At 35.2% G+C, this 22,724-nt stretch overlaps 2 protein-coding genes across 2 annotated transcripts in view; one reads left to right on the top strand and one right to left on the bottom strand.

Moving 5' to 3' along the window:
* LOC136988071 (U6 snRNA-associated Sm-like protein LSm6) lies at positions 1–14,508 on the top strand. Its single transcript, XM_067285874.1, has 4 exons — positions 1–106; positions 5,659–5,763; positions 10,736–10,849; positions 14,401–14,508. Exons 2-4 carry the CDS (start codon positions 5,673–5,675, stop codon positions 14,433–14,435), a joined length of 240 nt encoding a protein of 79 aa, XP_067141975.1. The 5' UTR covers positions 1–106; positions 5,659–5,672; the 3' UTR covers positions 14,436–14,508.
* The window catches only part of LOC136988068 (DNA-binding protein RFXANK-like), a 24,696-nt gene continuing 16,448 nt past the window's right edge, over positions 14,477–22,724 (bottom strand). Inside the window, exon 6 of the mRNA XM_067285872.1 lies at positions 14,477–14,584. Within this exon, the coding sequence (XP_067141973.1) occupies positions 14,529–14,584 (56 nt within the window). The 3' untranslated portion in view covers positions 14,477–14,528. The remainder of the gene's footprint in view (positions 14,585–22,724) is intronic.

Genomic DNA, 22,724 nt, shown 5'->3' on the forward strand with positions numbered 1-22,724 from the left:
GCAGACGATATTCCTAGCCTGGCAACGCTAGAGTTTGGCGCCTCCCGACGACGGATTTTAGCAACAAAGTTTGATGGTTTGGATCGGTGGGTCATTTTCGAGTGGAGTGAGTCTTATTTTCTTAATTCTTACTTTCGTTACTTTCGTGCTTTAACCGGTCAAATCGTTGTAAACGTTTCAAATTGGGATTAAAAAGAAATGTGAATAAATTTGAACTGAATTTTACCTTCATGAATTGAGGAATTTTCGGTTTGGTAAAGTAGCTGCGTGGTTTATTCGACAAAAAATGTCTTGTCCAATTAAAGTACTCGACGTTACCGGCGAACCCCGACGACAATAATTCCGGCAAACGTCTTTAGTAACTAAATAATTCCCAGGCAAAGTTTCAGTTTAGCCCCGGACTGTGTGCGTTGCGAGTTACGACATTACCGTACACGTGCATCCACAAAACCTCAGTGTAAATTGTTTATTATATGGAACGTAACGTATTTTGAACAACAATAATAACATCCACTTGTAGGACCATTTTCAGGTCTTCGTCACTCGGAAACGTGTGATTACACTTTGATGTGGTCCTCGTTTTGGTTACGTTTGCCGTCACTAGATCGCTACCGTCAACTAACCTCACTAATTGCTAGTTAAATTTTCTAGGATGGATACGAGTTCGTTATCCGAAAGGCCGCGAAACAATTAAAAATGGGCGTTAAAAGAAGCAAAAGTTTTTGGCGGGCGGTAAAATGCGAGTGGGGTTCTGGAGCCCTCTCTTTCGTTCGTTCGTTTCTTTATTGCCTTCCACGAGGTACGGGCACCGGTACCGCAGTTAGCACAACCGGTTAATAACAAGGTATAACAATATAGAATTACAGGAACTTGGTACGAGATACAGATAAAATACAAATACAATTAAAGTAAAAAGATTAAGTAAATAAGTATACACGTAATGGTATATAGCACAAAAGGAAATATGTTACACTAAAGCAAGTGCATTTACAATAGAATAAAATACAATACAAAGATTACAAATAGCTTACCGTACAGTCAGGATATTACAAGATATTAGCTGATGTGAAGTGATACGCTTTACAAAGTATACGATGCAAAGGTTACAAAGTGGCTATCAAACAATTGGGGTATTACAATATAATAGCAAGTATGTTATGAAACAAGTGGATACGAAACAGTACAGTGAACAAAGTGGTTACGGCAGTAACAGAGTCACAGCCAGAGCTGTACAGAAGACAGTAATGGCAGGATGATGACGCAAACTTGTCGACGAGCACGGCAGAAAATAGATGTTAGGGAGTATAGTCTATCCGCTCGATGGCTTGAGCCTTTACCCGTAGGTAGACCTGGCAACATTTATCCATTGTGTTGTGGTTTTTATAGTTTTCTCTGATACAATTGGTGTATTTTGGTGTCTGCTCTTTGTTGCAACAGTTCTTGAATAGGTGGTTTCCTTCACAGTGGCTACACACTGTTGTTTCCAAGGCACAGTCCCGGGCGTGATGACCAAATCTGAGGCACTTGAGACATTGGTTCGTGGGTACGAAGTCGTACATAGGGCATCTGATCCACTCTAAACAAATCTTCCCTTCTTTGAGCATGATGTCACATAATTTGGGAGAAACCTCTAAGACCCATGTCACATAATTTGGATTCTTCTCTTTGATAGAGTACCTTATCCAGACATTGTTGTCAATGTTCCCATCTTTAAATGAGCAGTTAATTTCCATGTTTTGCTCAGAAATGTATTTTGTGAGAGAGTCTGTTTCTATAGAAACAGGTACGGAGACAATCTTGACAAGGGGATGATGCTTCTTTGCAGGTTTAGCACACAGCCTGGAATCTTGTTCACACTCTCTTGGAGTTCCTCCAAGAGAGCGTGAACAAGATTGTGAAATCAAGATTCTGTGGTCATTGAAATCAACTAAATCCACAGCTACTCCGCCATTGTTGATTTTCCTGAGTCTCTTGACCCATAGTCCCATCTCTGTGGACTTAATGTTATTGATAAGCAGTGCACGTGTTTTCTCTGAGATATTATCCTTGTTTTCACTATAAATGAGGACAGTATGTATTGGCTTCTGGGGTTCCTTAGTGAGTTCTGGTGGCTGTATATCCTGTTTTAAAATTTCATTATAGCTAGTGATTGGAGCTCTCTCCTTATCGGGGGAAAAGGATGTTCTAGCTTTGCTTATCTTGTTAACATTGGCTTTCAATGTAGAGATAGCTGCCAGAGACTTCTCCTGTTGTGTTACCACTGGAGACCTCCCGGTGGAAATTACCGTCCTCGGACGGCGGATGTCTGCCTGGGTCAACTGCTCGCCTGTTGCCGAATTTATGGGGTGCCGCAGATGCACCGCTGCCGGAGTCGCACCCATGCCAAACAAGTCCGGCATTTGCTCGGCAGCCTGATTCCACTCGTGCCATTTGGGATTGAATGGATGCCGACGCACGGACCACGGCGGGGAGAGACTTCTCGATCTTTGCCAGGCGGATACGACATGTGACAAATAGTTGGAGCCGCGATTTTATCCACATGGAGATCCCTCCTTCACTCAGAACTGCCGGCCGGTAGGCGTGTTCGATCCTTTGAGTTTGAGTATTTGGAGACATTGACATTGTTCCTGACTCAACACTTGCCTGCGGACACGTGGCACGGCAGACAGGAATCCGGGGACTCTGCACTTTCAGCGTTGGCCGACCATTGCCTTTGGTCGGTACATCTGTGATGGACGTTTGTCTGAAATCTAGAAGACGGATAATTCTCAAGTGATAATTTGTGCTGCTGCTTTTGTGGTTACGGGTGATTTGTATTTTTTAGTGTTGTTTGAGTTTTTTTTTTTTTTTTTTTGCTTTTTATTTCTTCAATTAGTGACAGAGTATTTTCTGGTCGAGTTTGGTTCTGGTTGTTTTCGGAATAGAATAATCTATTCCAGTTTGAAAATAATAACAAAAAAATGAGAAAATACACAAACGTATGCATGGATGGCAAAAACAGGCGAAAATAAATATTTGTTGTCTTCGTTTGGCACAATTTGCTGGCGGGAAGTCAGAAATGGAAAATACCAAATATTTTTTGAGGGAAGTCCCGGGCAAATCGTCTGCGCCTCTTGATGTCGGTCTGATGCGGGAAGTCCTCGTTAATTCAAACTTGGTCAGTTCGAAATCCCGTCTGTTCGTAACTGTGCCGTTTGTCCCGGCTGTGGATATTCGTATTTACACATTAAGGAATTCAGTTGACTATATGGCTATCCAAATAGCCATATTTCTACTAATACTAATATAGTACCTTCTGTATTGACGATTGCAGGATATAATAATAATTCGTAACATATCAGTTATATCTCAAAAATGGAAACATGAAAAGTTGTATGTTTATTGAAGCAAGCAAAAGATGGTTTGAAAAATATTTTGCAGAGAATAGAAGAAATATTACAAAAGACTTAATGGATACTATGATATGCTTTTTGTCTAGTCTTCTTAATAGCTTGTGAGCACTAAGATTGTTTTTACTTAATGGAGAGAGACTTAATTAAGACTTAATGGAGATGGTGCTAGCAGAGAAAGCCTGGGAATGTACCAGTAATTGAACTCTGGGAAGATGCTAGATCGGACTGAGAAATAACGTGAGACCATAGAAATGTTTATGACGTGCAGAGGTTCTGGCGTACGTCTGTCGGTAAAGAGGATCGCTACTTTTTCTCAATTTCCTCGGGGCGGCATGCTAAAATTTTCTTTCAAATTATTATATTATGATGGACTCTTGGCTTATGGTGATTTCGTACGTAACACTTTAATAGAGTTGCCTGGGATGACTGTAAATTTTTCTCCCCTATCCTTGTACAGTACAATTTGAAAATCCAGTGCAGACTCTTTAAAAGCACAGTGATGCTTTATTTATGAAGATCTTCATTAAGATCTTTAGTCATTTTTTCTATATCAGGATTAGCTGGTGTCATCTACAAATGTAAGTGCTGCCTTCATTAGTGAGATTTTGTGCCATATTTTTGCGCTAATCAGTAAAAGAATACACCAGTGTTCCGCAACCTTTTTCTACTTGCGGCACACCCATAACCCAACACGGCACCCCAAAATGTTATTCCCCTCAAAAATGTATGATTTGATACTGTTAATAGAATTACGTAATGCCACTAACTTATTATTATTATTATTATTAAACAGACATCAACACCTGTGAGCAAATTTATTTTACATATAATTTCTTAGAATACATAAAAATGCGTGGGTTGTAATAAACATCATCTTATTTCATCAGTGCTGCGGCAGAGAATGAAATACAAGCATAAGAAACACAACTGTGATAAAAATATATAAATAAAACTTAAAATTAACAGAATATTGTAAAAGTTCACGTCACACCTTTCACCGCGTGATGGAACACCAGTGTGCCGTGGCCCACCGGTTGCGAAACACTGGATTACACTATGGTAGGGTTTGTTCCAGGCTGGGAATACAACTGACCTTTCCATTGGCTTTCCTTGCCAGAATAGAAATAGATGTGTTGGTCGTGGAAGATCTTTGGAGCAACGACAGATTTTCACCTCGGCGGAACGGCGAACACCGTTGCGTGTGGGTAAAGCAAACTGTGCTTTCCGGTCTGCAATTTCCTAAAGTTATGGTCTGGACCTCGTTGCAAAAACTGTTGCAGTTGTTGCTAGTTTTGTAAGTTACAAATTAGTTTTAAGAAAAATATGTTGAATAAAATGTTTTGTAAAAAGTGAATGTAACAAGTTGTTTTCTAGCATAAGCAATTTTGATTGCATAAAGTTACTGATAAGCTTTTAACTTGTAATTTTTATACAACAGTGTCCTAGTGTAGATTCACAATAACATTTACTCTTGGACCATTCCTCTTTAAACAAGCTAGTTCCAATAGGCCTGTGACATGCTCTATGGTCCAGAGATAGAGATTTTTAACGCTGCCATATCTCGACTGCAACGGTGACAATGCCTCGATCCAACCACTTCTGTACAAGACCGAGCGTCTTCGTGTTTGATGCTACATATGGCAGTTTGTGAGACATTTCACCGAACAGAGTGATTAGTTGCATGTTTCCTTCTGCCTGGCCACCTTTTCTCTCTGGATCTTAATCTTTGTTGTTTTTGGTTCTGGAATTGTTTAAAAATTGTGATTTATTGATGAAATGTAAATTTGTCTACCTTGGAAGACAGATATTACACATTATATAAGAAGTATCATAGAGTATCACTATATATTCTGCTGTTCATTGCATTCAGCTTTTGTACCTTCAAAATAAGGACCACATTGAGGCCTTTGTATAGTAAGTGGGTCTTTAAAAATAAAGTGTTTGTTGTTTGTAGTATGAAAAGTGCCATAATCGTGCTTTTTGGTACTAATTTTTTTATGGAATTGTTTCCTGAAATGTCACCAGCTGATGCATTTGGGCTGCTAAATTTCTCTAACTGTATTGAATATAGGATACATTTCAAATTTAATTGCAATTACTATGTATTTGCATTTTTCTTTTAATTTTTTTCTAACTAATTTATTCTCATTTAATAAATGAAACCTTGTTAAGAAATTCCTGTTCTAGTAATATCTGTCCTATAATAGTACAGTTTTTAACTTTCTGAATTTTTATTTGAGTTTTTATTGCAATTTTTGTTTTTCAGAAAAATAATTTGACATGAGTAGAAGACAGACACCTAGTGAATTTCTCAAACAGATAATAGGAAGACCTGTTGTTGTAAAACTGAATTCTGGAGTAGATTATAGAGGTACTATTATAATAGAAATGTTTAAGACATTTATATTAAAATATTCTCAGGTTCATCATACAATTGCAATTTATTTAATATTTTTTATTAAAAGACAATAATTAATTTTTTTCTCTGGGTAGCTAAATAAATAATTTAATTGTAATGTTACCAATAGGTATTTGCTAGGGTTCCTCTTTCCAAAGCTACTTTCTAATAAGTCCAGTTGTGGCTCTAGTGACAAAGTAAGAATTACAATCTACTGTTTCGCCAATACATTTATTTATTAATCTATTTATTGTTACAAAATGCATTCTGGCTCTAAATGGCCACCTTCGGTCGTAACAAATAAAACACGACTTACGTAAAGCTTTCGTAAAAAAATATTTCGATAATTTTTGTAGCATTATAATTTTGATCTTGTAGCATTTTCTCTTCGTTACACCGAGTTTAGCTGCCAACAAATAACACTATCCATTAGCAATCAGTTCATGCATTTATATTTACAAAACTATCCCAGCATTCCACTAGCTGCATACCTGTACTAATAAACTCCTAGGTTTGTGTTGAAGATTTGCATACCTGTATTTAAATTATTATTATTTACATGTTTTATAATTGTATAATGTTCTTTAATTCTTTTCACAATACTTTTTTTTTCTTTACAACTTATTGAAATGTCATTTCTATTAATTATACAACTATTTCTTTGACAGTATTCATACCAAAGAGAATGGCTGCTTTGTATTTTTTAACTGTTTTTATTAACATTCTTTTTGTTTCTCCAATATAACATTTTTTTTTATCTTTAAAGGTACAATGTATTGTATAAATGACGCCTCACATATTTAATATATTTTCTTTATTACTATTAAGCATATCAGTTATATTTTGTAATTTATTTTTGTAGCTAGGTACTAAATTTATACCAATATTTTTAAATTTTAATTTTTCATAATAATGTTTTATATAAGGAAAGGGAAAAATGTTTTTCTTGGTATTATTACTATTTACTTCAAATCTATTGTTAATATGTAATACCATTCATCAAGTAATTTTTTGGGGTAACCATTTAGCATAAATTTCTTAAATATGTTGTTTTCTTCTTTATGTATGATAGATAAAGAAGAAAATTCTTTACAAGACTTTTTTCCATTATGAATACATTTTTCTTTATATACAATGGACATAAATATTTAAAGGAGAATCAGTCAATTAAAAACAGATGAAAAATGTGTAAATGTAGAGACATTACTTTGTTTTTCATCTTTTAATCTAATTATTAACTGATTATCTTCTCTCAAATTGATATATCTAGATAATTGAGATTCTTATTAATTCCATTTTCTGCTTCATATTTAATATAATTATTTAATGCATTAACTAATTCTAATATTTTTTTACTTATTTGTTATTTTATTAACAAACATCACTAATAAATCATCTACGTAACGTGTTAAGAAAACTATTCCTTGCATATTTGATATTTGCCGATCTATTTCTTTCGTACCAATCTCTGCAAATTTCGTGCTTACGATAAAATCCATGGGCATACAATTTTTTTTTTTTTTTGATAAATTTTATTATATACTTTAAAATAATTATTTTTAAAGATTAGTTTTATTAATTCTATAAATTCTTGATTTATGTTACATTTAATTAAATTTTCTTTAACTAATTTCACTTTATTGGCAGATACATTGACAATGTATTGAGGCTTAACATTGTATATGTTAACTTAATTTTAAGTCCCATTAGTTATAAGAACATCTGTATTCTTTAGACTGTATCTAGAATTAGATATACAGTTAAGCTTTTTCTTAAGAAATTTTTATAATTTATTCAAATACAGCCGAAATGCATTTTGTAACAACAAACAGAATAACAACTATACTGTATGTATTGGTGAAATAGTTTATTGTGATTTCGGCAACAAATTAAGACTTATTAGAAAATGGCTTTGGAAAGGGCTTTAGCTTTGGTAATATTATGATTAAAATAATAATTATTAATTATAATAATATATAAACACTTGTAGACATAAGTTAACATTCTAGGAATGAAGTTAGCAATTGCATATTAACGCCATGATATCTGTAATTGATGCCTAATATCCGTCATGGTCGTATTTACAGAAGTTTCATAACCATGAAACTTCTGTAAAAGGAGTTGTAGTGGACACTGAGGTCAGTTTGTATGGAACAAATTGCCATAATATTATAGAAATGACATTCAAAAGAAAGCAGAAGAAAGATTGAAAGCTAAATTTTTCAAATTGTGGACCCTATAGCAAGATTCATATTGACAATTTGCATAGAAAATTTAGAGATGCTTAGAAAATTAAAATTTTCAAGGAAAATCTTAAAACTTAGGAAATTGTGAATTTTTTTTATACCAAAATCAAAAATATCTGATATATTTCCTACTGAAATTTTGTTTTTAAATCATTTTGAGTATAATATAGTCTATTTAATTAATATATTGCCCAAATAATATTATGATTAAATTTACTTTTTACAAGATTTTTTTAATCATTACTATATTATTAGGTTGGCCAAAAAGTTCATTTGGTTTCTTCCATAAGATGGCTCTAATAGCACTTAGTTGTCTTTAACCAGAATTGAGAGATATATTGGTCTCTCGGCTATGTTCTAGAGTTAATCTGTCGGGTTGCCGATAGCTGGCACTCGAGTCACTTTGTGGCAAGAAGTTGTTTTATGTATTTGGTTAGTGGGTGGTTTTGATGTTTTCGAATATTTTTGTAATTTTTTTTCTACAAGAGAAAGAAACAACAGCACGTCGAATAAGTGTTTTGTGACTAGGCGTAAGTCTGGCTACTGCAAATCTGTTGAGAAATGCCATTTTTTTACACCGCTTCCAAATCAATTAGATAAATGGAAATGTATAATTTTTTGAAAAGAATTACAACTTGGAAGAAAATTGTGAATATGTGACTTGCATTTTGATGAAAGATTTCTGATTAAGAATTATGTGCATATAATTGAGGGTAAAAGAGCTGAGGTTCCCTGTGGAAAATGGCAACTAGTATAGGATGCTTATTCTTTGAATTTTTTCTATTACCCATTATATTTATTAGTTAAAGTTCTATAAAATTTAACTTGTTTGCAGTATACTAGTGTATCAACTATTATTATTGACCACTTTACACATTGGATAAATTAAATTTAAAATAAAAGTTTTTAATATAATATCTCAATAATTTTTGATATTTTTAAAACTTATATTGCTATGTATTGTGTGTGCAATTTTTGTATACGGTACAGTAAGACCCCGCTTAACGTGGGGGATGTGTTTCTAGACGACAAAGTGCTAAGTGGAACAACGTTAAACGAGACCATTTTAACATAGAGTAAATAGGGATAGGGGAACCCGACCAAAAAATAAGCAATTTTACTATAATTTTAAGTTACTTTTATATAAATTTTTGCATAATAATATATGTTAAATAACACACAAACGTATGCACATAGAAATGTAAAGTTAATTTTTTATGACGAAGGTCTTGGTTCTTCTGAAATTCTTGTTTTTTGCGATGAAGTCGTGTAGTTTCATTGGTCACTTTCTTTTTCTTTCCTTAAGCAGGGATGCACAACCTTTTCTGAAGAAGGGCCAGGTTAGGATTAAGTTTACCGACCAGGGGGTCGGACCATTTTAAAGTAATTAGACTCTTTGTCGACTCAAGGAGTCTAATTACTTTAGCCGCGGGCAGTGTTGATAATCACGGGAAGTTTATGACTTGACGGAGTTTGAAATAATTATTAAATCCAGAACTTTTTAGTGCAATCGGCTTCCTTTTAGTCGTATGATTCTATTCCAGCTATTAATTTTCTAGTCCGACATAATAATTAAACATTTTTTCTATTGTTAGTCTATGGAGGGACTTTGTTGTAAATAATTGGTTGTTACAGCTTTTGTACATTCCTTTTTGAACTCTGATTGGTATTTTCTAGTTTGAATGACACTAGGTTGACGAATAAGCATTTTTTCAGAAAAGATTGATTCAAATTCTACTATACCAATCAGAATCTAGAATGTAAACAAATGCTAAAAAGTCGTTATTTTTGTGGTTTTTCAGTGCTATTTTCACTTATTTTTATGTTTTTTGGCGCTATTTAGACAAATAAGCAAGTTTTCTGAAGCATAAAATTGAAAATTTCCCACCAAAATAGAAACTTCCCGATAACATCGGAAATGACATTCTGACATCATTTTATTCTATTTGATTCTTCTAAAATTGTTATAGTACTGTGTATTAGACGTAAAATATTTGATATCTAAATCAGAAAGTGTGTTAGCTAGAAATAGAAGAACTTCAACCTCCCATTTCTCACCTCAGGGAAAGTCATAAAACAGTTGGGTGCTAATGACTTTGTGAAAGGGAAAAAGTTCTATACTTAGAAACTTCGTAAGAAGGGAATTGGCCTGTACCGTCCGCGGGCCGCATAAACATTGAAAGGGGGCCGTACGTGGCCCCCGGGCCGCAGGTTGCGCATCCCTGCCTTAAGCAAATGTCAGTAGCAGAAGATCGCATCCAAAATGCCTTGTTTTGCTTTGAGAATGTTAGAATGAGAGTTCCGGCTCTGTTCATCCAGTTTAAGTCTATCTACAGGCAGTGTTTGAATTGCAACCAGAAAACATTGTGTAAAGCCTGACAAAAACCACGGGCAACCCTTTTGCAATTTGACAAATGCTGGCAGTTTTGTTAGTTGTACAAATAGTTTCGTTTGCAAAAATGAATCGACTAGTGGCTAGTGGGAATCCCGTTTCTGCAGCACAAGTTTGTCATTTCTATACTTAGTTTGATGTCTTTGACATACCAAGCATAAGCAGAATTGAAAATTTAAATGCCGTGTAATATAATAACTATATATGAAACTGACATAGTATATGGTGTTTTGAGTCTGAATATTAAATCAAAAAATGAAAGACGATAAATTCTAAAAGTTTTTTTTTTTTTCATATTTACGTTTAGGAGTACTTGCCTGTCTGGACGGCTACATGAACATCGCCCTGGAACAGACGGAAGAATACATGAACGGCCAGTTAAAAAACAAGTACGGCGATGCATTTATCCGAGGAAACAACGGTACGTGCCGACGTTCGATAGATTTATTAAATACCGTAAGTCCGTCTAATGCCGATAACGACCAAACAATAAGTCGAGCGGGGTGTCGAGTAAATAAGACTACAATTAGTAGAAATTCTGATATTATAAAATGTCTGTCTGTCCATTTAATTAATAATTTATCTCTGTGATGTTTGCCTTCTATCACCTTTAACAAGAGTTGGCTTATTTTATTTGTATAACACTTGTAACTGAAATATTTAACCAATGCTTTGTGTGAAAAGATCTCATTAATTTCAAAAATAAAAATACAGTATATATACTTTATGAAAAATACAGGCATCCCCGTATTAGCACGATCAATTAATCCCTCGATCCTACCACACATATCAAAATCACATTAATCAAAATACGGTATCTACGTTAAGTAAAGACTACCGGTAAAGCTGCATATATAAAGAGATTGCCACAATTAATTTTGCATGTTAATCAAGGAATACCTGTAATTTTATACAAAATAAACAATACTGTCTTTTGATGTTAAAATTCTTTAATGATATTAAAAATAGTACTTTGACAATAATGGAATTAACACTTTAGCAATAACAAAAAATTTGCAAGTCCTTTCAAAGTTGCATTTATGTCTTCTTCGGGCAATATAGACTAATTTATAAAAATACCATTAGAATACTTTTTTGACCTTTAAATATTTAAATTTGTGTGTGTTCCATGTTTAAATTTAAATGTGTGTTCTCTTTTTGGTCAAATGAGTATTCTAATGGTATTTTTTAAGAATATTCTGTTGGCCAAAGACTATATCAAAATGACACAGAAAGTACTTGAAAATATTTTCATTTCTAAAGTGCTACTTTTAATATTGTTTAAGAATTTTAATGCAGAAAAACTAGACATTAATGACATCCGAAAGAAATAATACAATCGTGTTGTTATTGACTTAAGAATTTTTCATTTACTCATAAGAATTTGTTAAAATATCTTAAGGCCTACTAATTCTGATGATATTTGAAATTACAATAAGCAGATTCTATTGTACAATTTATTAAATGTGTTCAAAATTTTGAAAATTTTTTAGATATCAGATCATTTATCATCAAATTGTAGTTTAGTCATGATATCCTATTACAAAATTATTTAAATCTAGTTTGAAATGGAGGGATAACAAAAATCTCTTAAGTTATTGGCAATTTTACTATGAGTACTATTGAAGCTAAATATTAGAATTCAAGAATTAAAAAGTAATGAACCAGTCTAGACCAGAAGTTTGTATATACTTAATTGGGGTCTCCGGCCCTAAGTTTTTCACATCTGGTCTGCATTTTAGTGACGTTTTTGCCCACGTGCATCGTACTCCTCCCTGGCGATGTCCCAATACCACAAAAGTATCAATACCGGCATCGCGAATAGTTTTAAAGCATCGAAATCAAAAATCTTGCCGGCTGTTGCCGTTCGGTCCGTCGCGTCGCCTTCCGGTCGTTTTTACTGCCCGAAAAGGTGCCGTAGTCGTCACGACAAAGGCTGCTTGGGCCCCGGAGCAGAATTAATATTTTGTCGGTTACTCTGGGAATCGAATCCTGACTATTCGGTCAGTACTTTGGTTTACACTCGTACGATGTCTCTTACGCATAAATGAAGCCCTAGACGTAGTCCTGCTAATGCTCTCTATGGGTACTACTATACGTGGGATAGGGATGGATAAGAAATTGCCGACGACGAGGTAAAATAGTGTAAAATGCTTTTACGTTGGAAAATGTGTTCAAATTTTAGAAATGTCAGTGCAAACAATTATATACCAACTAGCAGATGAGCCTGGCATTGCTTGGGCAAAAAGTAACGATAGCAAAAATTAAGATTATTAGATTATAGCCGATCTTACCCGTTTTCACCGGGTGCAAGAATTAGGTTCACCCTCTTCAGAGACTAATTAGAGAATTTTTACGAGTCTAAAAATATGTTTGATTTCCCACAAAAAACTGCACTTAAAATAGTGCAGTAAAATCCAAGTCGAGGGTAATCCTTAATCCTCTCTCTCCCCCCTGCGAGGGGATTTTGGAAAATCTCTTCTTAGTGTACATTCTAATGATGTATTCTGTGTACCAAATTTCAACTTTCCTTTCCTAACAGTTTGGGCTCTGCGCTTAATAATAAGATTGGGATACCAGACTTGATACTCAAAGCAAAAAAAAGTAGCGATGCCAAAAAATCGGTACAGGACCAAAAGCATCGAGTAGAAAACATACTCGATATCGGCAATATCGGGACGTCGTACTTCTCCCAATAAAAACGAAACCGTGCCGGTCGTCTATGCGACTCCATCGTAGAGAAAATTTTGAATTTAAGTGACGTAACTTCCGGTCTACGTGATTTCGATTCAAAAGCCAAAAATCTCGATCTAGACCAGAAATTCTGTTGTTAATTGGGCCTCGAGCCCATATCCGATCTTTGATCTATCTAATTCCATTCTGGCGATTAACGAAGGACAGGCTGTGGGGATATATAGGTCTGAAATTGAAAATTGTAGCCCAAAAAATTATAATGCATTGTTGTAAGATCATTATAAAAATTACACACGGTGGCAGATAAAAATATCGACACGAGTCAACTTTTGCTTACGACTTCTTTTGCTATAAGTAAATTTTAAAAAATATTAAATTCCTATGTAACCGATTTTACTAAATTCTTACTGTTTATGACAACAGTAAGTTTCATTATTTGTAAATAGCATATTATTACAGCAAAGTCCTTTTTTTGCCATTGCTATTTTTTATTTTCTAAAACTGCCTCGAGACCACACGACGACGTCGAGGTTGGCAATTTCGAGCCATTCTGCTCTGCAAGAGTAATTTTGCTTACTCGTGTAACGGTGGCTAAGGATATTAATTAACGAACGGCTCAAAGACAAAAACGTTTAAGTATGCCACGGGTCGTGCCTCGAGAATATTTTATTAAGCATAGGAAGCATCGGCTTAAGACCGGTTATTCCGGCAAGATAACTAACTAAAGCAATCCGTTTTTCCTTTATCCGGACGGACGGACCTATGCTATGCGTAGATAAGCCGGACGTATTTTCCGCCGTCGCTTCCGGAAATGCAGAATCTGCTCCCGTCGACCTCTCGAATACTTTTACTAGACGGAAAAGTCCGGACAAACTACCGCCGTCTTTTTCGTTCTGTTACGAACGGACGGACGAAGTCCGACCGTATGGAAACTTATTTTGTCATTCGTTTTACGTGTTAGATTTACCTGCACCGTCACAGATTTATAAACGACAATTGGCAGACCAAAGAAAACCGTGGGTGTCGATCAAATTAAGAGCTCGGAACAGACCGACGTTTTGTCGAACGTGCGGCCTTCTCTTAAAGAACGAAAAACCCGGCATCTCCGGACCCTTTCCGCACAAAGTAATTTTGCATAAAGTCGTAGTTTATTACACCCGTCGATACTAGAATTGGGAAAAAATAAGCAAAAGTTAACTCGACTCGATAATTTTCTCTCGTCGAGTATTACGTGTATTGCAAGAATCTAACAGATTGTTTGTTTTTTGTTTCTTTCAGTACTTTATATCAGTACTCAGAAGAGAAGAATATGATTTGTGCAGGAAATCACAACTTCATTGAAAAATTCTCATCATTTTTGTAATAAAATAGTCATTTATTAATTAATTATGTACATTCTTTTTTCTTTACGGTTGAGCTTTCAGAAGTAGATTAAGCATATACTTTTCCATTACTGCTTGCACTGTAAAAAAACAAAAGAATATTAATTTCACGACTATCCATATTTCTCGATGGTACACCATTAGTAAAGAAAACCCTTTATGTTATAAATAATAGTAAACCACTAAAAGTTGTTTCAAATTGAGTGATACCTTACCAAAAAATTATAATGGAGCAGGAAACAGTCCAAGTGCTTTTGAGTATTAAAGAACAGTGGAATAGGCAGTTCTTGTAAAAGTATTAAGTACCCAAAACCACAATTGCCTTTGTATTTTTCCTAGTAAAGCACGTTTAATAGATTGCCTTTATTCTCAAATGTTGATGTTAGGAATGGCATATTTAATGTGCTTTTGATGCGAAGGAAGAAATTTAGCAACTACGATAATTTTAAATGATAATCCAATGTTTGAAAAGAAAAATAAGATATATTGATCTGTAGGTCTGTCGTCGTCGTAAGAAGAAAGGCCCAAAAATTTCTTACCCGACCGAGCTAATAGTTACGCGACGAGGAGTCGATGCCACGAGTGCCATCTATCGATAGATTTTGTAACCCGAGTGTACGATTTTAGAGCCGGCTCCCCGAGCATTTTGCAAGTTACCACAGATTTCCCCACAAGCCGCCAGATACGTGCTTTGCAAATAGCTAATAACTCTAGTTTGGCAGTCCGAGTTCACGACGCGACGAACGTAATTAAAGTTATCCCGTTTGGAGGGCGCCATAGTTCCGACAGACGCCAAAATTTGTGTTGGCGTTTTACAAAGGATGTGGAAAAATATTTTGCAAAGAAAAACTTAAGTTGAGAAATTGTCTGCTATGGGATAAATGGTGCCACGTGCCTTGTATCGCAACTCTAAGTATTTGACCCTGTTCTGCCAAATGGCACTACAGAGTACAAAGAGACTGTATATTAATTGTAGGCAGTAGGGTACCCAGTAATTACTGAGGTGTCTGAACATACAAAGTCAGACAGAGTTATATGCTCGGGCTTTGGCAGTACAATCCAATGGGGACTAGCCTTCCTTGCCCTCGAGTCCAACCCACAAACATTTACATGCAGTTTTGTGTGCAGCCTGTTTGGCACTTACAAGGGTCTTTTAATAAATATTAATAGAATTTAGTTAATTATTATGTTAAAAGTATACTAACTCTTTTAGTGAATATTACAAATTTAATAGAGTTAATCGGGGTTAATGGCAATCAAACGTACTATTTTATATTAATTTAACACAAATATGGAAATTTTTAGTAGTGAAAGGGTCACGGAGGAAGACGACGACGACGATATTACATTTACAGAGTAGAATAAGGAATAAACTCAAATGTTACGCGAAAGATTACATTGCGTCGGTTTCGACACGGCGTTTGACCACCGCCCCCAACTTACGTGCCGTCGGACCGCGGCTAACGACTTTTTGGGTCGACTATGCGATTCCGTCCGGTTGCTCGCCTCGTCGTACGCTCCGACCACCGTAATTGTAACTCTTGTATATAGTTCTGTAAAATAAATTCGTGAAAACAACCACGGACTCTGTCGTCTGTCCCGGAATCATTCGTTCGACGCGACGACGACACTATTCGTAGACGTAATCGGATCGATCGACGTAACCGATTTCCTTCTAGAGAGGTACGCCTTAGCATAGACTAATTACCTAGCAAAGCCGGGAAGACCGGCAAGCTAACCGAACGGAAAGGTCGACCGAATTGACTACCACCCCGAACGCGGCGTCTTAGAAGTACGATAACGGTTCGTAAGCAAAACAATGCCGGATTTATTCATATTGTATTTTTCTTAAATACTATGAAGTTTTAGCAAAAACGTAAGAATATGCCCGAGATTTCGACAATGGAACGGTGCAGTCCCGTGCCCATAACGAGTAAAATTATGCTCGTTAAGCAAGGTTCCACCGTAATTACTAGACTTTGAGATGTTTATATATTAAAGCCAAATGATTACCAGATTAAATCTGGCCACGTCGGGTGATAAAAGTTACTTATTAATAAAAATTCTAAAAAGTAAGCCCAAACTTACTTTATGCCAAAGTCATTTAAAAAGTATAAATAATACAGTCTGTGGCCAAGGTTGATTTCCGTATCGGAAAAGCTCCAGAAACATAAAACAGAAAAGTGATATTACTTCCTCTTCTTAAGTTTGTTCACCAAAATCGAGATGGAAACCCACGGAAGAATAGAAAATACTTTAAATTTTCTGTTAACATCTTCATTTGTATTTTGGCCAATTAAAAAGCATAGTAACATTTTATGTTGATATTTTTAGAAAAGGTTAGGAAGTATTCCTTCCTCTATACCAGGAAGTTTGTCTATATCATGGGTGGGCTCCTTTTTAAATTACTGGCCAAATATAATGTAAAGGTTTGTGTTTGTGTACAATTTATAGATGACCTGTTCAAACAAGTGGATCATAAAAGAAATAAAAAAGAAGGGTATATGCAAAAAATAAATAGGCTAACACAAAGAATTGGTGTATAATAAAAAAAGTTCTAATATACAATAAACCTAATTATACCATTATTTTGAGGGTCGTTTATATATTTTGAAGATAGCCACAGTTTGGATTACGAACGTTTGGGACCGGAATTTGCCCTTGGACCGTAGGTTACCCGATTCCAGTCTATATTATTGTAAAGACGGTGGTGTAGTCGGCTATTGGACGCTATATGTTATGGTTGATTCAATTCTGGTATTGTGGAGATAGAATTAAAACAGAAAATGAAGAAATGGAATCTACTAATTTTTTCATTTCTGTTTTCTGGTAAGGTGGACATTGGTCTTTGAGGTGCTTCCACTACTGTCGTCTGACAGGTTGACACTGGCATAAAATAGTAGCACCACATTTTATCGTCGATCGACAAATCTCGAGAATTCCCCTCTGTCCTTGTACTTATCGAGGTTCTGTAGCGATACTGCCGTTTGACTTCGAAAAAAGCATTTGAGCATCAGTATAGCACAAATTATTTCCCTGTAATGTTTAACGATCTTGTCATTTCTCAAATTCTGATCCTTTGGTTTCCTCAAATTTCGGTACCGACGGTGGCAATGGTATCGTCTCTAACTACTCTTGCTGCTCGTCTGGGTCAGAAAGGTCCCTTACGACGACCACACTGCTGGTAGTTTGGTTGCATTTTAAGAGGTGGGGCGGGGGATTCTTGAAAAGGGCGTGCGTCCGGTGCTGCATCTTCCATTAATTTTATGAATCCCAATCTTTATGAATTTTCCTCTTTGTCCATGCTGGGGATAATGCCTTAATAATTAGTGATGTGCGGGATGTTTCTGACCTGTTGGGTGTGGCCTTCTCCGTGGTGTCTGGCAGTATAGTGTATCCCATTGGTTTTAAACTTTGTGGGGTCTGTATGGGGAAACAAAGCTTTAACTTTTGGTTCTTTATCCAATGAGGGATGCAGTGTGCCATTCACTGGGTTGGTTGCAGCTCTGTTGCTTGGAGTGCTACTTTGGGCCTGGATGGGGTGCACTTCAACATGATTGAGGGCCTGTCAAGCAATTCCCTTTCTGGCCTTTTGATTCTGCTTACAACGTTCAATAGAAAAGAAAGAACTAAAATACGGGGTGTTCGGAAATTCCCGTTACAAACTTCTAGGACTTTTAGAGGGGAGTGAGTACATAATATTTTGATTAGAAACCCATGTCCGGAAACGTACATTTCTGTTCTACGACGGTTTCAATTCAGATGTTTAACTCTTCCATTTCTGCTCGAAAAATTTGAATTAGCCGTGATGCAGTGCAATTATCAAGTAACTATTTGAAAAAAAACATAACAAAACATTCATTTATCACTTAAACACATTTGTTTTTATTAACACACAAACTTTGTGTGTTTACATTATTCCAAACAAAAAGAACCCAGCATACTGTACATACAGAACAGTACTGATGCATTAGAACAGCGGCTCTATGTGACATATCTTACGTTCCACCAACGTTCTTAGAGACATTGTACCTACGAAGCACGTTCTGGTACACTCTGAGACTTTTCTCTTTCCCTCAGCAGAAGTGGAAGAGTTAAACATCTGAATTGAAACTGTCATAGAACAGAAATGTACCGTTTCTGTTCTAACAACATAAAAACTGTTCCTAATGGTACATTTCCATTCTACGATGGAAACGTACCATTAGGAACAGTTTTTACAGTTCCTAATCAAAATATTACGTACTCACTCCCCTCTACAAATCCTAGAAGTTTGTAAAGAGAATTTCCGAACACCCTGTATTCAAATCAAACTCACTCATTTTCCTAGACACTTCCTTAGTTATGTTTGATCCTCTGCGGCAGCGTTTCTCAACCTGGGGGTTGCGATGATATTAAAGGGGGGTCGCAAAACAATAACGAAATCATTTATTATAAACTGAGATAAATATGAGAAAAAAATCATTTATTATAAACATTTTACTTACAATAAGTAAAATTTCTTTTCTGTACACATTGTACAGAAAAGAAATTAATGTGATGATTGCATTTGTTTTTCATTTAAAATTTTCTCCATACGTGGATCTATGTTAGAAACACACAAAAGCAAATTGTTTTCAAATGATAAAAGACAATTCCTGTATTTAGTTTTTAGCACTGTACAGTCAAACCTGTTTTTATGCAGGGGATAGGGACCGCATTAAAAAAAAAAAATCACACGAAACTTCACGAATGGCTGTAAATAATAGTTTTCGCAACACACATTAAAAAATATTTTTTTTTATGCGGTCAACAGGGACCGCATAAAACAAGTCTCACATAGAAAATAACTCAAAACCGTACGAAATAGAATTTATTGACAACAGATGTCAGCACTCGACTGCATCGTCTGGTCTGTCGTCTGTTTTACATATTTTTGTCCAGGTGGTGTTTTGTTGACTTAAAAAGTAAATTATTTCATTTTTCGCATATTCATGCAATAATATTACTATAATAAGTGCATTTATGCTATAATAAGTTTATTTAGCTATAATAAGTCAACGTGAGACATGACGAATCGCACGAAACTAGTCGCCAACTATACCGCACAAAAAAACCGCAAAAATTAAAAATTTGCATTAAAAAAATTGCACAAATAAAAATCACACATAAAAAGAGCGCATAAAAACAGGTTTGACTGTATTTAAAAAAATTTACATTTATAATTACAGTGAAAATTCAATTAGTAATTATAGGCTTACTGTTATTATTCCTTGGGGGGGGGGGGGGTCGCGAAATATTAATTTTATTTATATTTACTATTTGAGGGGTCGTGGAGCTAAGAAGGTTGAGAATCGCTGCTCTATAGCTTTCTTATCCGTAAAAAAGTAGCAGTTTGAAGCAAGGCATTATTTTCTAAATCAAAAGTAAAATTTTCCCACCAATTGTTAAACAATCAGCTCTAAGATAAGCCACTTTATACTGCTGTTATGCTTCTTTATAGTAGTGGATAAGCTTTTTCCTTCACATTCTAGACCACCATGTCACCTAAAATATTTATTTTAGATTTCTCATTTGAACAAATTCTTCTCGAATTCTTAAAGATTAAACTCTTGTTGGTTTCGGTCTCTAGTTCTGCAATGACTAGATTATTTTTGGGGTATTTTATAACAGTTTTTAGGGGAGATTAAAAAAAAATCTTCATTTGGTCTCTTAACCAATCCCAGCAATTCAAAATGTCAGGTTCGTTATACCGAAAGCCAGCAAGTGTCAAAAAGAAAAATAATAGTTCTATTACTGGAAGTGTTCAAAAAATACAAAAGAAGAGAAAACTGGCTCAAAGAAGTTGATGTAAGTTTGGATAATTCTTCCAGTTTCTTTTTGGTAGTAGTTAAACGTTCCTCGTTCCTTATGCAAATTAACCAACCAATCAAATTTTGTCGATAATTTATCTAATTTCGATAAGATAATAACAAAATGCTCCTCGAGAAATGTAGCAAATTTTTGAGGAATTGACGAGGCCGATTTGGTCAAAGGAGAAAAAAAGAATCCACGCATTGAGTTTTTAACACCGATTCGCTAGGATACCGACGACGGACACGAGAGACTTTGGGAGAGGGGAGGAAGTGGAGTTTGAGACATTGGGTTCAATACTTCCAATTAGCAGTAAAACACAAAGTAATAAATGTAAAATAATATAATTAGGTTTGAATGTTTGGCTTTTGAACAGACTTTTCAAATTATCAAAGGTACGTGGATGGAATACAGAATAAACTGAAATATTTTCAAAAATTATAGAAATGCACTTCAAATGATGTAATGTCCCTAAAAATATTTAAAAAACAATTAAGTGAGCTATATTTGGTTGTGGTACAAATGAGAATGTAAAATCGTAATTTAAATTGTTTGAATAATGTTATCCATGGTTGCGGGATTTCTAAGGTCGGTGTATTGCACGGTGTTACGGCAGATATATAGAGGTTCTCCCGTATAAATAACTCTCTTTGAACATTGCACTGCTTAAGTAATTTGGTGTGTCCAAAGCGGTAGATATCTAGACTTACCGGGTGTCCCGGTTTGACGACGTGGTCCCTGCGTCCCAGCCAGTTTTTCATTTTGTCCCGGTTATTTGGTAAAATTTTGAAAGCACCGAATATCTAATAAATTAAAATAGTGCAGCCTCCGGCACAATGGCGATTTGGCAACTAAAATGTCTCCTCTGTCACAAAATATTTAGATTGGCAACAGTGAGTGTATCTAGATCTAAGTACTGTACTTTTAATGTTGTCTAGATGCTTCCCCCAAAATCTATAGCATATAACTTAATGAATTTAGATGTTTTATTTTTTCATCTAGATATTTTTTTACAGAATTTATAATAGCATGTAGCCTGAGATCCAGATGTTTATATTTCATTTTTTAGATATTTTGCTTCAATTAGAGTTGGAAACACTCAAACTTACACTGGCACGTCGTTGCTCCGCACGTTCTATCTTAGTCGAGTTCGAGTCGCTAGTTGGCATTTGCGATTATTTTGTACCGTGCATTAAATTAATTTAATCTCCAAAATGCCAAAAAGAAACCGTGTGTTTACCGATGGATTAAAAAAGGATTATCCGTTTTTGAAAAAGTTTATGATTGTATTGACAAAGTGAAAGGCGAAGTGTGCTTTTCAGAATTTTCAATAATTTGTGGTGGGCATTCGGACGTTAAAATCACTTAAAACGTGTGAAACATACATAAGGCAAGCCTAGTAGCAGTGGAAGGAACTTCCTCAAATATATTGTCATATTTTGAAGGTACTGATTTATTAAAAATTGTTTTTAACTTGTTTTTTTATTAACAACTTTATTTAGCCTTTTCAATTGTAGGTACTTATTTTCTGTTGACAGTATTTTCTCATAATTGTCCTGGTTTGAGAAAAAAATATTATGGTAAGCCTATAGATATCCCTGGTCTAGTATCTTTTTAGATAACTCTGTTGCCGGTGTATTGTTTTTAATATCCTCTTGATCGGGTACGTCAAAGATATGGCCCGCGACACGAATTCAATAATGAAACAAATAATACTTAATAAACTAATAATTATTGAATTTAACAATATTTTGTTGTTTTTATGGTGTACAGAAAATAGCAGTTCGGATCTTTTTAGATCTGGATATGTATAGGAGATTCTGGTATTTTTTTGTTCTTCCACTGTAAAGTTGATGGATGGATATATAGAAGCTAACATATGAATAAAGTTGTCTAATTCATCTGCAGAGCCATCCCATGCAAGCAATACGTCATCTACATATCTAAATACGTGATTGGATAGTGGACAGTCAAAGGGGCATTGAAAATACAATACTCTATATTCCTCATGATGAGCTGTACTAAAATGAGTGAGAGGGGGGAACCCATTGGCACTCCCTGGGTCTGTATATTTTGCCATTAACTTTTCAACAGTGGGATAGTCAGGTATGGTGCTATCACAAAGTAGTGGAGAATAAATGTGGGAAATTTTAAAGTATTTTTTCACATGTTTTTTCTCATTACCATTTCAGAAAAAGATTTTGTAAACAGTTATGTCTAGTAAAGAAAAGTCTTTTTTTGTTGTTACATAATTCATTTTTTATGCGAATTTCTTTTTTGCGGTAGTTTTTGGCGATACTCCCAAAAGAATTTAACGGATATATCCGTCCCTCGCCACTGCCACGCGATCTGCGACTCGACGGATATATCCGTCGGTCACTGCAGAGT

The sequence above is a fragment of the Centruroides vittatus genome, unplaced genomic scaffold, assembly GCF_030686945.1.
Source record: "Centruroides vittatus isolate TY-2023 unplaced genomic scaffold, ASM3068694v2 scaffold_3046, whole genome shotgun sequence".
Taxonomy (NCBI): domain Eukaryota; kingdom Metazoa; phylum Arthropoda; class Arachnida; order Scorpiones; family Buthidae; genus Centruroides; species Centruroides vittatus.

Excerpts from the sequence above, each read along its gene's own strand:
- LOC136988071 (XM_067285874.1), top strand. The coding sequence starts at position 5,673 with ATGAGTAGAAGACAGACACCTAGTGAATTTCTCAAACAGATAATAGGA. Across the intron at positions 5,764-10,735 it reads TTCTGGAGTAGATTATAGAG|GAGTACTTGCCTGTCTGGAC; the intron begins GTACTATTATAA and ends ATTTACGTTTAG. Across the intron at positions 10,850-14,400 it reads ATTTATCCGAGGAAACAACG|TACTTTATATCAGTACTCAG; the intron begins GTACGTGCCGAC and ends TGTTTCTTTCAG.